We start from the raw sequence: 15,990 nt of genomic DNA, 5'->3' as shown, positions 1-15,990 counted from the left end.
ATACAAGAAATATTCATAGCAATAGATAAGTTTTGTGATTTTAAAAAAAGTGTAATATAGGACTCCAATGAAAGGCATTGGTCAGTTTTGGATGCAATAACAAACATAGTTTATTTTATAAGCAGAGATTTGTAGGAAGATTTTTTTTTTCCTTTCTCTCTTGGGGATACAAAGAAGTAATTCAAAAGCTGCTGTAACTTGATTCTAGCTTTTTTTTTAATTAATTAAGAACAAGAAACAGTTCATATATAAGGATAGGAAGAGGAATCTAGTCAATTCGAAAGCAAAGGTAAAAAGAAGTCTGAATACTGTTGACTTTATAGTCTATTTTTGGACTAAAGTAATCTGATTGGCCACTGGGAAGCAGAATACTGCATTTGAAAAAATCCTTATCATGAACATAAATGTGTTTTTATGAATGCATGAAACTGAAGTTCATACAGGCATTTTTTGTAATAATCAAGAATTCCTATTGCATTTCATACATAATTATACACACACACACACACACACACACACACACACACAATTTCAAGTCACTGCAGTTATTATGACAACTTAACTTTCTTCAATATTCTTTTATCTGATAACCATTTCCACTGGGGCAAATTTAAGGAAGTTTCAATTTAGTATTAAATGAGAACTTTGATTACGTTTAGTAAACAATATTAAGAACAATCTTTGCTTGAGCTTAATTAGAAAAAATACTTTTGAGGAGGAGCTAGTCCTGATTTGCTAACCTCAGCATATAGGAACATTTATATGATAAACATCCTGTTGCGGTTGTGGTTTTAAAAGAGCATTTTCTACTATCAAAATTCCAAAAAACAGAAGTCAATTTCTAGAATTATATGCTATTATTGAACTTTTCTCAATAGCTTGTCCATTCTTCACTGAGAGCCCTGTTTCACATAACTTATGTTCTTGCCGTTTAGCTTTTGGAGATGCACGTGGTCACCATATAGATGGTCATATATATCTGGCAGATCTTAAAACTCAACCAATGAGAAGGTGAGTCTAGTCCTATTCCTGTCAAATATGTTCCATTTCTGTTCTGACACATTTTAAATAAACTTCAGTGTCTTTTTTTTCTGAATTTGATCACAAAAGGTAGAATAATCATTGCCTTTTTAAACATTCTATAAATAGACTCCAGATTAACAAAGTGGAAAACGAGTGGAGAAACCTAAAAGATTTAGGTAGTTGATATGCTGACAGAAAATACCTACAAGAATACAGCCATTTCAGGGAGGGACTGTTGAAAAGTATCCTATAATCAATAGAATTATGCTATACCTCCTGCTGAGAACTTTTCTCTCTTTTTTCACTGGAGTTAATGTAATCACACTATTTTTGCCTTTTTTTTCATTGTATTCTCAGCAGAAAATGTGTTATATTCTCTTTTGAAATTCCTTAGCAACCTGGGAATGAATATGTGGGATGCTGATGGAGATATTGTGCCACCGCCAGATGATATAGACAGACATATGGATCGATTTCCAAATGAAGAATATCCTAGGTAACTGCCAAAAATGCATTTGTCGTCATGTGGTAGGAGAATTGTATAAATTTAACTTGTATAATTCCACATACTTTATTCAACCCTGAGGGAATAATGATTATTTTTGAACATGTTAAAAATATTAACGTACTCATCATCAAGCTTTATTTCGTATTTTCACATTGCTATTAATAATGCAGAAAACTGTAAGCAGGGATATGGGTCAAGAGTAAGAAACTTCATTCCTCCATTTTTTGCAGTTTCCTTTTGGTTAGCTGGAATCCTTACTGACAACTCACCAGCCTTCTCACTGTCCCAACCTCAGCAGGAAAGAGAGGCTTTGAAAGTTCAAAGTTCAAAATGCTTTGAAGGGGAGTGAGAATTAGACCCTATGCATAAGTGTATTTACATGTACCATATGGTTCAGAGAAGATGTTCATTAAGGACAAACTAAATTCTAAACTGCTTTGACAAATTACATTTGTCCTTTTAGAATTTGTTTTTGTTAGTGTCTATTATCACTTGGTTTTCTTAAGAAATAATACTTAATTTTTTTTCCTAGCAGGCCTGGTAAAAGACTAAGAGCTTATGATGATGGCCCCAATGACTTACCAGAACAGATCCGACTGAGAGAGTTTGATTTTATTAATAAGGGTCCTGGGCAACGTCGCAAACCATATCATGATCACCAGTTTCATGATGACATGCAGCCACCACTGCCACAAATAAGACAAAAGCATTTCCCTGACCACCAGTTTCATGATGACCACCAAGAAGAAATGGAGGTTAAAGATTTAACATTTAGTACAAGAGGACCAGGACCCAGATTTCAACCTTTTGAAGGCCACCAGCTTGATGATGACTTTCTAGGAAATATATCAGATGGAGACATTAATATGAACTGTAGTCAAAGGCATAGACATTTTGCTGACACTCCTTGTTATAACCACAAACCAACAGATAGCCAGCTCAATGGCGGCCGAGGAGAAAGACGAAGACCATTTTACAATCGGCAGTCTAGTGATGATTTTCAGTCATCCTTGCAGGACAAAAATCAGTTTTTCCTGAACAAGAGACCTGTGGAAAGACTAAGACTATTTCAGAACCGTCCTGTTCGTGATGATGTCCACTCACCAATGGGAGATTTTGAGTATGTGACTAGAGGGTGTGGACAGAGAATGGTACCTTTCCTTGACCAGCAGCATCACGGTGAATTAAAAAGAAAATTGTCATTAGAAGATTTTGATGATGAAGATTCCGATAGAAGAAGTAGACCATTCCTTGATAATCAATCATACTGTGATTTTAGTCAGAAGTCACAGCTGAAAGATTTCCAAAACAGGGGATCTGAACAAAGGCTGAATTCTTTTAATGATCATTCAACTCACATTAATGAGCCATATGAGGAATATTCTGAAAGGTGAGAAGAATTATTGATTAGCTTTAATAATATTAATTGTTCATTTTTTCTTTAACAAAACTAAAGATCGTATAAATCAATAAAACAGACATCGTTGCCTTTTAATTTGTTACTAATAGTTTGAATTACATGTTATGCAGAGCCAGATTTTTTTTAATGCACTTCTATAAATCCATAATAGGAAAGACCATTAGATGATAGGGTGAAGAATGACTTCGGGAGGAAGTGAATATGAAAGACAAGGAAAAATAAAACAAATTAAAATGGAGTAGAACAACTACAAAAAGAAAATATATGAATCTTGTATTTTAAAAGAAATTATACATGAAAGGATTGTTGCTGCAAAATGATGAAAATATTGTTTGGTGTACATGTAAGAAAAAAGATTGTCATAAAGAATGTAGTTAAATGCAAAGAATAATTGTTTTGAAAGAGGGTGAAGAAGGTTAAAACTAGGATCTTGCACACAGAGTAGAATTAAAAATAAAAGTCATGAAATTTGGGGGAATGAAACTGAAACAAGACTATTGCAAGGAATACTGTATTTTAGAGTTTCGTATGATAATGCCACATCAAAAATGAAGTTGAAACTATTGATGTAAATATTCAAGAAAGGGAAACATATTGTGAGATTGTTGGAAACCCGGTATAGATGGTAGTAAAAGAACAGGAGTCTAGCACCTTTTCTGTTTAACAAATTTTATTTAAAGGATAAGCTTGTATGAGCTGCAGCTCACTTTATCAGATGCATGGCGTGAGTACACTGATGTCGGATTTAAATTGAGGTGAGTTGGAGAGAAAGGGAAGGGAAGATTGGTGGTTTTGCAAATACAGGCTACACATGAGTCAGATTACAAGTACTCTATCAATTAATAATTGTAATTTGTTAAAAACCCATTGTTGAGAACTTCTGAACCCAGAATCATTGAATATGGGTTCAACAAGTTCTCACTTGATGGTGGTATTTTAATTCTTTTTTTCCCCTCAGTCACTTTGAGATCTGCTTAGAGGAGGTCCTGGGAAGTTAAAATGCTCTGATATTACTTTAGCTTTGTTTTGAGTTTTGATGTCAAATTAATTATTTTGTACAAAGATTGTCCTAATACAATTCAGAGGAGCATTTCTGGAAGATGATGGTACATGGTATGGATGGGATAAATACAGATGGCATAACTGAAGAAATGTTTAAATATGAATGTGCTTTGCTTACAAAACCAACTGTGCTTGGGAATTGGTTTCATTCTAGTATCCTGCCAGAGAGGTTTGAACCCTGCTGTCCTTTAAATGAGCCCTAAAGTCTTGGCTCTTTTCCCAGACTTTGGGCAAAGATGGGATGTGGCCTCCCTGTGTCTATGTTCATCTGCCTTTCTTGTTGTCTGGTGTTATTCTGTTCCTTTGTGCACCACCAGAGTCACTGGAGTGCAAGTTACAAAATCTAAATTATTTATAAACAAATAACAAAATCAAATGTAAGAATAAATGGAATATTTAGCACAAACTTCAGCATCAAGCAGAGAACAAGAAGGGATGTGTTATGTTTCTTTGGTTGTGTCACATATTCGTGGATTTATAAGGAATGCTTGGGATGATGCAGAGATGTGCTAATTGGGGACATGAATTACGGGAATTTTTATATGCAGAAAATGCCTTGTTGAGATCCTGTATAATTTGTAGCTAATGATAGGTAAATAGTATGATGTAACAAGATATATCTAAAGATATATCTAAAAATTAAGGTATTTAATATCAAGTAAGTTTTGTAGTGAATGACTGCAAACTATACCTAAATGTGGGAAAAAATGCAGGTAGATGAATAACCTTCGCTAGAATGTTTTGTAAAGATAGGGAAATGGAGAAATTTTAAGACATGCAATTACTAGTAGAAAGGTGATAGGTACTATGTAATTAGTTATGAAAATATTTACTGAAAACTGTCTATAACAGAAGAAATTTAAAGGTTGAATGGAATGGGAAAAAGTTACTGAAGTTACATGGTAAAACATGAACAGGAATGAATGGGTACTGAATGAATGTGGATTGCCTACTAAATTGAATTACCAGTATGAAAGAAACATATTGAGGAAGTTTGATCGTATAGAAGGAATGAATTGTGAGCAAAATATATGAAAGAAGAATAAATCAGTCACGGAGTGTGTTGGATGAAATTAATTCTGTTGGATGAAATTAATGAGATCTTTATTTGAAAGGTGGGAAGTTTATTAATTTGTTTTTTCTCCTGAGTTGGTACTTTATAAGTAACTCAGGGCAGCATACATACATATGTACTCCTTCCTCTTCCTATTTTCCCCACAACAACCCTGTAAAGTGGTTGGACTGAAAGAGTGACTGGCCCAAAACCAGACACACAACTTTCATGCCTAAAGTGGGACTATTGTTTCTAATTGTTTCTAGCCAGCACCTTAACCACTAGATCCACTGGCTTTCTAGAAAAAGTTTAAAGAATAAATGACAATGTATAAAATTGTATATAAATATTATGGAAGCAAACACATCTAGAGAGCTATGATGGTATAGACATAAATTAGAGGTACTAAATTTCCTTTTCATTTCTTATCTCATTTCTTTGCCTTGTATTTTCTTACTTCCCAGCTATCTATACTTTACAAAATGTTGGTTAACATGAAAGAGAATGTATATACTGTAACATGTTTACATATCATGGCACGTAGAAGAACGTAGAAGAACTAAAAGAAGAAAAACAGCCTAGTTGAAAATTACAGACCAATCTCTTTATGCTGCGTCACCTCTAAAGTCATGGAATCAATTATTAATCAATCCATCATCCTCCACTTAGAAACAGACAATCTACTCTCTAATAAACAATGAGGTTTTAGGAAAAAACTATCATGTCATCTGCAACTCTTACACTGCAAAAACATATGGACTACACAACTTGATCAGGGCAAAGCAATAGACACAATCTACATAGACTTCTGTAAAGCCTTTGATTCAATGGTACTTGACAAACTACTCCTAAAACTAAAATATTACGGTATCTCTGGACATCTGCATAACTGGATAGAAGCATTCCTGTCAAACAGACAACAAATGGTCAAAACTGGGAGCGTCCTATCAAATTCTGTACCTGTCAACAGTGGTATCCCCCAAGGCAGTGTTCTAGGACCAACTCTTTTCATACTCTACATAAATGACGTCTGTGATCATATCAAGAGCAACTGCATTCTCTTCGCTGATGGTGTAAAGCTATTCAACACCACAAACAATACTGCTACCAGACCTTGACTATGTATCAGAATGGTCAAACAAATGGCAATTTCAAATCTCAACCAATAAATGCTCTGTCCTACATATTGGCAAAAAAAAATCAGAAAATAAAATACAGGCTGAATAGTCAAGACCTTGTTGAGGATCCAAACTCTGTCAAGGATCTTGGAGTACTCATCTCAAAGACCTAAATGCTAGAGCCCACTGTAACTACATAGCCAAAAAGGCATTAAGCGTTGTTAACCTAATCTTACGTAGCTTTTTCTCTGGTAATATTACACTAATAACTAGAGCATACAAAACATTTGCTAGACCAATACTCGAATACAGCTCATCAGTCTGGAACCCACATTACGTATCTGATATTAACACAGTTGAGAAAGTCCAGAAATATTTCACAAGAGTTCTCCATTCCTCTATTCATTGCAGAATACCTTATGCCACCAGACTCAAAATTCTAGACCTAGAAAACCTAGAACTACACCTCCTTTGGTCCAATCTTAGTATATAAAATCATACATTGCAATGTCCTACCTGTCAATGAATACTTCAGCTCCAACCATAACAACACTAGAGCAAACAATAGATACAAACTCAAGGTTAATTGCACCAAACTTGATTGCAGGAAATAGGACTTCAGCAACAGAGTGGTCAATTTCTAGAATACTCTACCTGACTCTGTGGTTTTTTCCCCAAACCCCAAAAACTTTAACCTTAGACTGTCTACTATTGACCTCACCCCTTTCCTAAGAGGTCTGTAGGGGGCGTGCATAAGCGCACCAACATGCCTACTGTCTTTGTCCTATTGTTTCATGTATGTATGTATGTATTTTCTGAGGTTTTCGCGGATATTTGTATGTGGATCTTTGGTTATTTGGGTTTTCTCCCACGTAAAATTGGAAGTATCTAGGCGACGTTTCAATGAAATCTCATTCATCATCTTCAGGCTTGTGTCTTCGGCTTTGTGCTTCTTGGAGTAATGTGAGGTTGCAGCTGCTTCTTCCTTTTAACTGCTAGTGGGGGTGTGACTTGATTGGGTGGGGGTTTGGCTGTGTTCTGATTGGGGATGTGTTCTGTTCAGGTGGGGGCTTGGTTGTGCTCAGGTTAGTCTTAGTTGCTGGGGGATTTGAGCTGGTGAGCTGTGATCCTGCTGTTTGGCTTCACATTCCTGGTCGTGCCACATCTTCGTGGTGGGCGTCAGTTCGCTTCATGTATGGGTCGGATGGGTTTGAAACGGGTAGTGATGCATCTGCAGTACAACTTCTGGTCCGTGGTCGTGTCTCATCTTCTGTGTGGGTGTGAGTGTGCTTTCTACGAGGAATCCAGATTCATTAACAACTGCAACGATTCACTTAACAACTTTGGCAAGAAAAGTCATAAAATGGGGCAAAACTGTCTCACTAGCAACAGAAATTTTGGACTCAATTGTCGTCATAAGTGAAGGATTACCTGTACAGTATCACACCAATTTTTCTTTCATTACATAACTTCTTTAACAATTTACTCTTTTGAGTCCTTGTTTTTCTCTGAGCTTGGTAGTTTACTTGCAGAAATTTCATTACCCAAGTAGGTAACAAGATAGTGAATGTGGGATATGCTTCCTTTTTATAGAGCAGCTTCTTAGCCAGTGTGGTGGAGATGTGATTTTTTTTCTTGTTAGTTTATTGATTAGACTATTATATTCTGCTGAAAATGTTTGTTCTTTTCCTTTCAGAAGCCATCGTTTTCCTTCTCATGAGTACTACTCAGAATCTCCCTTACTTCAGAGAGATTATGGTTCTGATAAAGATAATTATAGTAGAACTTGCAGGTAAACTTGTGATCGTCACAGGGGTTCATAAAAAACATTGTTTTGGTTCACAAATTAAGATTAAAATTGGCTCCAAGTATGCTATTCAAATGCCTAATATAGCCCAATCCTGAAAAAGACGTTGTATGATGATAAAACTGTATGATGATATATAGTTCTGCTGTTTCAATTTAAACAAGAAGACAGTCTTTTAAGAACATGATACATCATTTGAAAGACTTACTTCTGGTTAGGTGAAAACCTTAGCTAACATTTAACAGTTGAGTTTCATTTTGATGCATTCTTAATTTAATCTGAGAGAGCAATTTTTATTCCTAAAAGAGTTATGGTCAAAAAAAATGCACAACCCCGTAACTTAAATTCTAGCAATACAGTCATATTCATATTGGCATATTCATAAGTACTACTTCTTATTCAATGTGTACTAATCTGAGAAAAACAATGCATACCATAGGTTTGCTCTGAAATACTGCATACAGGAGTTCTCAATTTAAGACTGTAATAGAGCCTGCCCATTACAATTATAAGTCACGACACTCATAAAGCAGGCTACCATGTGACGGACCCAGTTTTATGACATCTTTTGCAGAAGTCACTAAGCAAATTATCACAGTCATTAAGTGAATCTGGGATCATTAAGTCAACCCATTGTTCACTATGAGCCAGTTTTGCCAAAAGTAGGAATTGAACAGGTTTTTTTTAGTAAAAAGTTGTAAATTGTAGCCATGTGACGTTGTCTCAACTAAATGCATGCTGGTTGCCAAGCCCCCAAATGCAGTCATGTGATTGGGGGGGCAGCTGTCAGAATTTAAAAACTGGATCATAAGTATCTTTTGGGGAGTCCATCATAACTTGGAACAGTCACTAAGCAACTGATTGAAAGTTGAGAACTACTTGTAATCAACAGTTCTGTGTGAGTAGATTTAAGGCAGGGGTGTCAAACTCACATGGTCATGGTAGTGTCATGTGATATATCGGGACTTTTTTCCCCTTTGCTAAACCGGGTATGGGCATGGTTAGCATGTGACGCATCCAGCCCATGGCCCAGGAGTTTGACAGCCCTGATTTAAGGGGTGTTTTCCAAGACATATATGAAGCATAAAAAGGTTCCCCTCGCACATACGTGCTAGTCGTTTCTGGTTCTAGGGGCGGTACTCATCTGAGTTACAAAGTCGAAGATCCAGTGCTGTCCGAAGACATCTCCATGGTCATGTGATTGGCATGACTAAACGGTGAAGGCACCTGGAATGCTATTATCTTCCCACCAAAGTGATCCCTATTTTTCTACATGCATTTTACATGCTTTTGAATTGCTAGGTTGGCAGAAGTTGGGACAAGTAATGGGAGCTCACTCAGTTATGTGGTGCTAGGGATTTGAACTGCTGAACTGCCGGCCTTTCTGACTGACAAGCTCAGTGTCTTAGCCATTGAGCCACCACATCCCCTTATATGAAGCATGTCACATGTTATTAAAAAGATTAAGAATCCTTATAGCGAGGGTACTGAGCAAATTGGAAACTTTCCATACCTGAGCATCTGTCCCATCACATATTTCAGTTCAATAGCTAGAAATTAGAAAGCCAATGAGAAAAGACTATCACACAGAACCTGTAATTAGTATTTTGAAAAAAAGGCATTTTCTACATTTATTCTGAAAGATTCTTTCTCTAAAGACTATTGAGTGAAATCACGTATATTCTGATACGTTTCTTCGAATTAGCTATTCGTTGTTTCAATAAAGTAAAACCAATGTTTGTATGTCTCATTGCTACAAATTGTTTTGTTCATTATAACATTTGATTAATAATTATTTTCATATTATAGATCTGATTGCCCTGACGATTACAGGAAAATCCATCCTTCGGATGTAATTAACAGAGGAGGAAAAGCTAGATTTGCTCCATATTCTTCTTATCCAACCCATCACTCTTCATCTTCAAATCAGGAACTGAGTTCAATCTCATTGCACAGTGGAAGGGAACATCAGTGTGAACTTAAGAGAGAGATGAGCCAGGGGAAAAGATTACCAGTTGTAACAATTGATTATAATTATGGCTTGCCTTTAGACTATGCTTCTGAAGAGGAAGACAGAGCTCATTATGTTTCACATGCAACACAGCACTACATTTTGAAATGAATTGGATGTGTACCTGCATGCATTATTTTATCATCTTCCTGTATATTGACCAAATTACTTCTGAAGCTAAAAAAAGCTTCATTATCATTCAACATCACAAAACGTATCTGTAACAAGTCTAGTTCTGTTTTTTCACATTTAAATGATAATTGTTGAAAACAATTCCTTTTATGTAAAATTAAACTAGTTCTCATTCATGAGACTGAACAACCATAACCATGAACAACTGCAAATAGTTCTCCCTGCTTTCCGCAACATGACATGTATGAAATGTTTCGGCTAAAATGTAATAAAACAATTGGATTACTGATTTTGATAGAATGCTACTCTAAAATAAAGTAGGATTTGAAAGGAATTAAAAATATATAAAGATAAAAACTCAGTTCTAGTAATGTGACTTATTCTTTTGATGATAATCTAGATTTTTCAATATTTCTTTTGGAAAATGTGCATGTAAATATTGTTTCAGTAAAAAAAACCTGTCACACTAGAAAAAAACCAATAAATTTGAGATTTGTGTTGAGTTATTATACCTACTGTATATTGTATCAAGAAGATTTAACTTTTTGGTTGAGGGACCAGATAATTAGAAATCAGCTCCTTCCTTCCTTCCTTCCTTCCTTCCTTCCTCCCTCCCTCCCTCCCTCCCTCCCTCCCTTCCTTCTACCCTTCCTTCTGCCCTTCACTCCATTCCATATACTCCCACCCCATGCATGTTTTTACAGCATTCTGAATAAGTAGTTCTGAATTCAGAGTTTTACGTTTCAGTTTTTAAGCACAGTAAAAATAACATATTACCATTCTAATTTCTCAGATAATAAGTTAGTTTCTTGGATATGAGACAAAAAGCTATCTCAATATCATTTCACATCCCAGTCACAAGTAGGGTGTATATGGATATGTTATTTGAAATGTCAAAGACCTGCTTCAGCCCTGCAAATATTCTACACTGAAGGGGCACCGTCTATGGAGATTCTCAGTCATTCAGGTCATGGTTGTCCCAAAGGTGCTTTTTCAAAAGGCAACTGAACTTTCTGGTTTTTCTTTGAAGACGTTTCGCTTCTCATCCAAGAAGCTTCTTCAGCTCAGACTGAATGGTTGGGGGTCGGGGAGGGAATCTTTATTTTTTAATTTAGTTGAATGAATTTAGAGAAGTGTTGGTCTGAGCCCTTTCCAAATATCTGATGTGGCAGACTTAAAATATGTTTTGTCATCTTGGCAATGGAGCTGGTATAATTCCATCCAGATCACCTTTGCATTCTACAATATCTAAAATTACTGTCACCAAACTAAAGAGGCTCTGTTCCCATCAGCTGTTTTAGAGGAAAATACATTCAAATGTAGATGATATATGCAGAGAAGTCATTACAATCATCAAATATGTCTTATGTTTATTTCATGCTGATATTTGCTGTTATCTCCATATATAACCAAATTCCATGGTCATTTTGATTTTTTTTTGTTACTTTCAGACTCAATGACCATTTCTTTAAATGTGGCCAGATTTTGTCATGTAATATGCTTGGCTAATGAATTAATATTACTGTACTTTATGCAATATATACAGATTGCTTATTGACCATAATAAAGAATCTCCTTACAGACACAGACACAAGCCGAAGACAATTGCATTGGCTACCCCAATATTCTAAAGTGCCTAGAAAAATATGAAATACTTGAAAATTCAACTAGGGCTTTATTCCTGAATAATTTCAAGATTTATGTTATAGAATCTGGAACCAAATAAAGTGAAACTCATATTTATTTTGATAGAGTTTAGTTCACCATAAATCCTAAATAAGTAATTTGAATTTATTTCTGGTGAGTTCAAATTAGATAAGTAGCATTTAAAATTATGAAGTCCTTATAAGTTGCCCATGAAAATAGTCTAAACGTTAAGATAGAGGAGGTATTTTTTCTATCGTTTTAGCTGGTTAGTCAAATTATTGGCAGGCATTCATCAGAGGCCACAATATCTTGGAAATGGGTTGAACTGAGAGCAACTGGCCCAAAGTCATCTTGCTGGCTTTCATGCATTAGAGAGGGCTAGAACTAACAACCTCTTGTTTTCCACTCCAGCCCTGTTGCACCAAAATGGTTCTCTAAATTTGTTAGATTTATACCACATTTTCAGAGTGTGTGCAATAATGTTCCCCCACCCATTCTTCCCCCATAAAAACAACTCCAAGGGTTATGTTGGTTTGAGACAAAAGGACCCAGTGTATTTCTTTGGCTGAGGCTAGACTTGATCCTAGATCTCTGGTCTCCCATTATTGTTTGTCGCAATCTATGTTCCAGTTGCCTCAGATTCAGAAAAGTGGCTTTGCCACATGCCTGGAAGATTGTATTACATAGTCAAGAGGCCTGTAGTATTCATTTGATGAAGCTATTAATATTTGGATTTATATATGCTTCCCTTTGGCTCATACACTTAAACACCATGCTCACAGACAGTAAGCGAGGCACAATTTAAAGTGTGAGTGTGTTTTATGGAAGTACTATTCATGCATGAAAAGCTGGGACAGCTTTTCCATGGAACCCGGATCCACCCCATATGAACAAAAGATAAAAAGTGAACATGCCTTTGTCAACAGGCAGATAAGAAATAAACTCGACTGCTGAATAAACAGGATCAGAGATTACACATCTAATTCAGCTCTTTTCCAAAGCTGTTGTTTTCAAAAAGAGAAAATAAAATGACAGAAGTGAATTTGCAGCATAGATTAAATAAACATTCTAGATTAATATCGTTCACAAAGGCAACATTGAGCTATAAGGTTGGGTTGATTCTGTTTGAATAGTTAAAATTAGCTGCTCTTGTTTTTCTTATAATGTCCTCTCTGTACCATGTGTTCAATTCACAGATGTCAACTTGCTTCTGTATGAGGTATCACTTTCCATTCTATAAGGGATTTTATTTTGGTTTCAGAAACTTCTAAATTAAAAGGGAAAATAGTGCATTGCAAAAACCTTGTGAGTAATTCATTTTCCATGAATGTTTCTGGGCCTCGTCTATAGAGTCCAGGAACTCCTAGGAAATATAAAGGGTAGGAGGACGCACTTTTTTCTATTTTCCTATTTAAGAAAAAAAGACGGGAACTGAAACAGTAGAAAACATTGTAGGGGTAAAACTGAACTATCTCATTTTCTTTTTTGCCTAATCATATCCAATATATTGCAGTAACCACTAGTCAGAAAATGCATAATGCAGTACGTGCTTTAAATCCCAAAAGGAAGTGGATAACTTTGTGGAGAGGGAAGATGAGATCAAGAAACATGTCATGACATTGCCATGTGATCTTGGTGACTAATCTGACATCAGGATTCAGGAATTAAAGGACAGAGTTTGAGGGATGGCATCAATGCAGGCATGACATTGTTTCTTTATCACTCTGGTTATCTGTGAACGCCTATTGGTAAAGTTTAAAAAGTTCCAAAAAGAAAAAGGCCACAATTTCATCATAGTTACTTGATGGTATACTCCATAATGAAAGGCAGGTATACTTATTATGACAATGCATAATGTGTGTTTGGTTTCACCTTGGCAAACCCAGCCACACTGGTTTGTATGGCACCTTGGTTCATAATTCAGTATGATTGTTTTAAGCCAACCTACCATTGCTTTTTTGCCAGCGTACCATGGCTCAGTGGTTAAAGCCGCTGAGCTTGTCAGCTAGAGATCTGAGAGCCTAGATTCGACACCCAAGCTCCATGCAAGGGGGTGAATTCCCATTACTGGTAATCCCCAAGTTACAAGGGTTCCCTTAGCAAACATTCGAATCTTACAGGATAAGCGTCCACTAGAGTTTACAAACAAGTCCTGAAACAACGAATATTGCAGCACCATATCAATTGTTCGCCCTTACGAACAACTGCAGAGGCTCTGCAACATTTGTCCTGCATGTTGCTGGCCGAAATGGAGCTTCTGAGGGGCGGATCCAAAAGGGAGCTTCTGAGGGGCAAAAGGAGTGATCCCATTCAAGGTACAAGATTAACTCCCACAAATCCTTGGGTTACGAATGGAATGGGCAGGCTCCATTACATTTGTAGCTCGAGAACTACCTGTATTTGCCCCAGCTCCTGCCCACCTAGCAGTTCGAAAGCATGCAAATGTGAGTAGATTAATAGGTACTGCTTCAGTGGGAAGGTAACAGCATTCCATGCACCTTTGACATATAGCCATCCTGGCCACATGACCATGGAAATTGTCTTTGGGCAACGCTGACTGCCTTGGCCAAGAAACAGAGATGAGCACCATGCCCGAGAGTTGGACATAATTTGACAGACCTTCACATTTACCATGGATACATTCACCATGGATACATTTACATAATAGTTTAGCTACTTTAAGGATCAGTATCTTGTATGGACATATTACCTATAATAATGTATCCATCCAATACATTAGCTATTTTTTTTGCAGAATGCTGAATCACAAATTAACCTTGGCAACCCATAAGACTAGTTTATAGTACAAAGAATCATGCAGTCCTGGAAAATTAAGTAAATCAGATTAGGTCAACTATAGGCTAGCTTAAATTATGTGAATCAAGCATTAACTGTTCATTTTGTACATCACCTAGAGATTTTAGACTGACTGTTAATAAGTCTTACAAATGAATACATTGCAAAACTAAATTAACTAGCATAGTTATCCTGTCATCCACCTTCCCATGGGCTTCTTTAACTGGGGTTTTGGTTTATCTTCTTTCTGCAGACCTGGTAGAGTCATGATCTTGAATGCCTTCAAACCAGATGTAGTCACCTTTGACAAATCTAGGTTATAAAATTTCAAGACACTATGAATCAGGAATCTTAATTAAAAACTTTTTGTGATAAAATTATTTGGATAATTAATGTTAGCACATAATTGTAAGAAAATATTTTTTGCTATTTTTCTGAATCTCTTATGATTGTGCATCCCAGTTTGTAGCAATTGCCATCTGTGGAAAAATCATATATAATCTCTAAATATAAATAACCAACAGTGTAATGGGTGAATGGTACAGTTGGTATTATTGTTGTGTATGTGTTTAATATTTGAAACAATAATGTAGTTCAAACTAGAGGTAAGGTTGGTAACTTTTTGCAAAATAGGTTAAATTATTAATTTTAGTTGGACAGTGTAAAGATGACAGGGTATATTACAGATTTTCTTCAGTGCTCTTTTGTTTGTGGTTAATTAAACTATTAAAGATAGGTTTCTAATTAATAAAGTTTTTTGCCAACTTCTATACTAGTTTAAATTTCTTTCATATGGAGGTTTAAATATTACATGTACATTAAAATGATGAATTGATAGTAGGCCATGGCATTCCCCACTTCACAAAAGATAATATTTAATAGTTCAGGCAATGAGAATGCAAATGCATTACTCTCTACAGAAACTTGATGATTCATCACAAACTTTTAGAGTCTATTTCTTTAAAATTTGGTCAAATATTTTAATGAAGCACCTCTGGAGTACCTAATAAAGTATGTCTTTTTTCTATTTCTCAAACTCCTGTGTACAGTATTAGTATGCCTACAGTAGTGAATGACCCAGAAAAATAGATTTGTATGAAAAGTAAGTTTCAAGCAAGGGAACAGAATATTAAAGCACAAGGAAAGTAAGCAAGGCAGTTCAACTGCCAATTTAACAGCCTGATTCGTACATTCCAAGAAATTGTAGTTTGTATCTTACTGCACTATGTGAACTCATGGAATTATCAATAAATCTGTGTTTTTGCATAGCAGAACTGTCAAAAAGACTACTGCAATGTGCTGGTTGCAATTCAGATGAGGTAGCTCCTTCAGCTCAGTTGCAAAACCAATTCATGAGGTTTATAGTATACCTAATTCAGCTTAACCTACAACCCTCGTGTAAAGTCCCATGC

General features: G+C 35.9%; 1 protein-coding gene across 4 annotated transcripts in view; it reads left to right on the top strand.

Annotated features, from left to right (window-relative positions):
- The window catches only part of LOC113442754 (uncharacterized), a 30,372-nt gene extending 18,655 nt beyond the window's left edge, over positions 1 to 11,717 (top strand). For 2 of the 4 annotated variants that reach the window (XM_087932454.1, XM_026710521.2), the window contains exons 8-12: positions 936 to 1,011; positions 1,418 to 1,519; positions 2,067 to 2,921; positions 7,882 to 7,977; positions 9,802 to 11,717. In XM_087932454.1, coding sequence (XP_087788580.1) covers positions 936 to 1,011; positions 1,418 to 1,519; positions 2,067 to 2,921; positions 7,882 to 7,977; positions 9,802 to 10,114 — 1,442 coding nt within the window. In that variant the 3' untranslated portion in view covers positions 10,115 to 11,717. Of the gene's footprint in view, positions 1 to 935; positions 1,012 to 1,417; positions 1,520 to 2,063; positions 2,922 to 7,881; positions 7,978 to 9,801 lie in introns of all 4 variants that reach the window. The other 2 variants (XM_087932453.1, XM_026710518.2) reach the window with 1 other exon arrangement.
- Positions 11,718 to 15,990: the final 4,273 nt, after the last annotated feature.

The sequence above is a fragment of the Pseudonaja textilis genome, chromosome 4, assembly GCF_049901715.1.
Source record: "Pseudonaja textilis isolate UNSWEBS1 chromosome 4, rPseTex1.2, whole genome shotgun sequence".
In the NCBI taxonomy this organism is placed as follows: Eukaryota; Metazoa; Chordata; class Lepidosauria; order Squamata; family Elapidae; genus Pseudonaja; species Pseudonaja textilis.
Note: the sequence above shows the minus strand (reverse complement) of the source record. Positions and strands in the feature narration are given on the sequence as shown.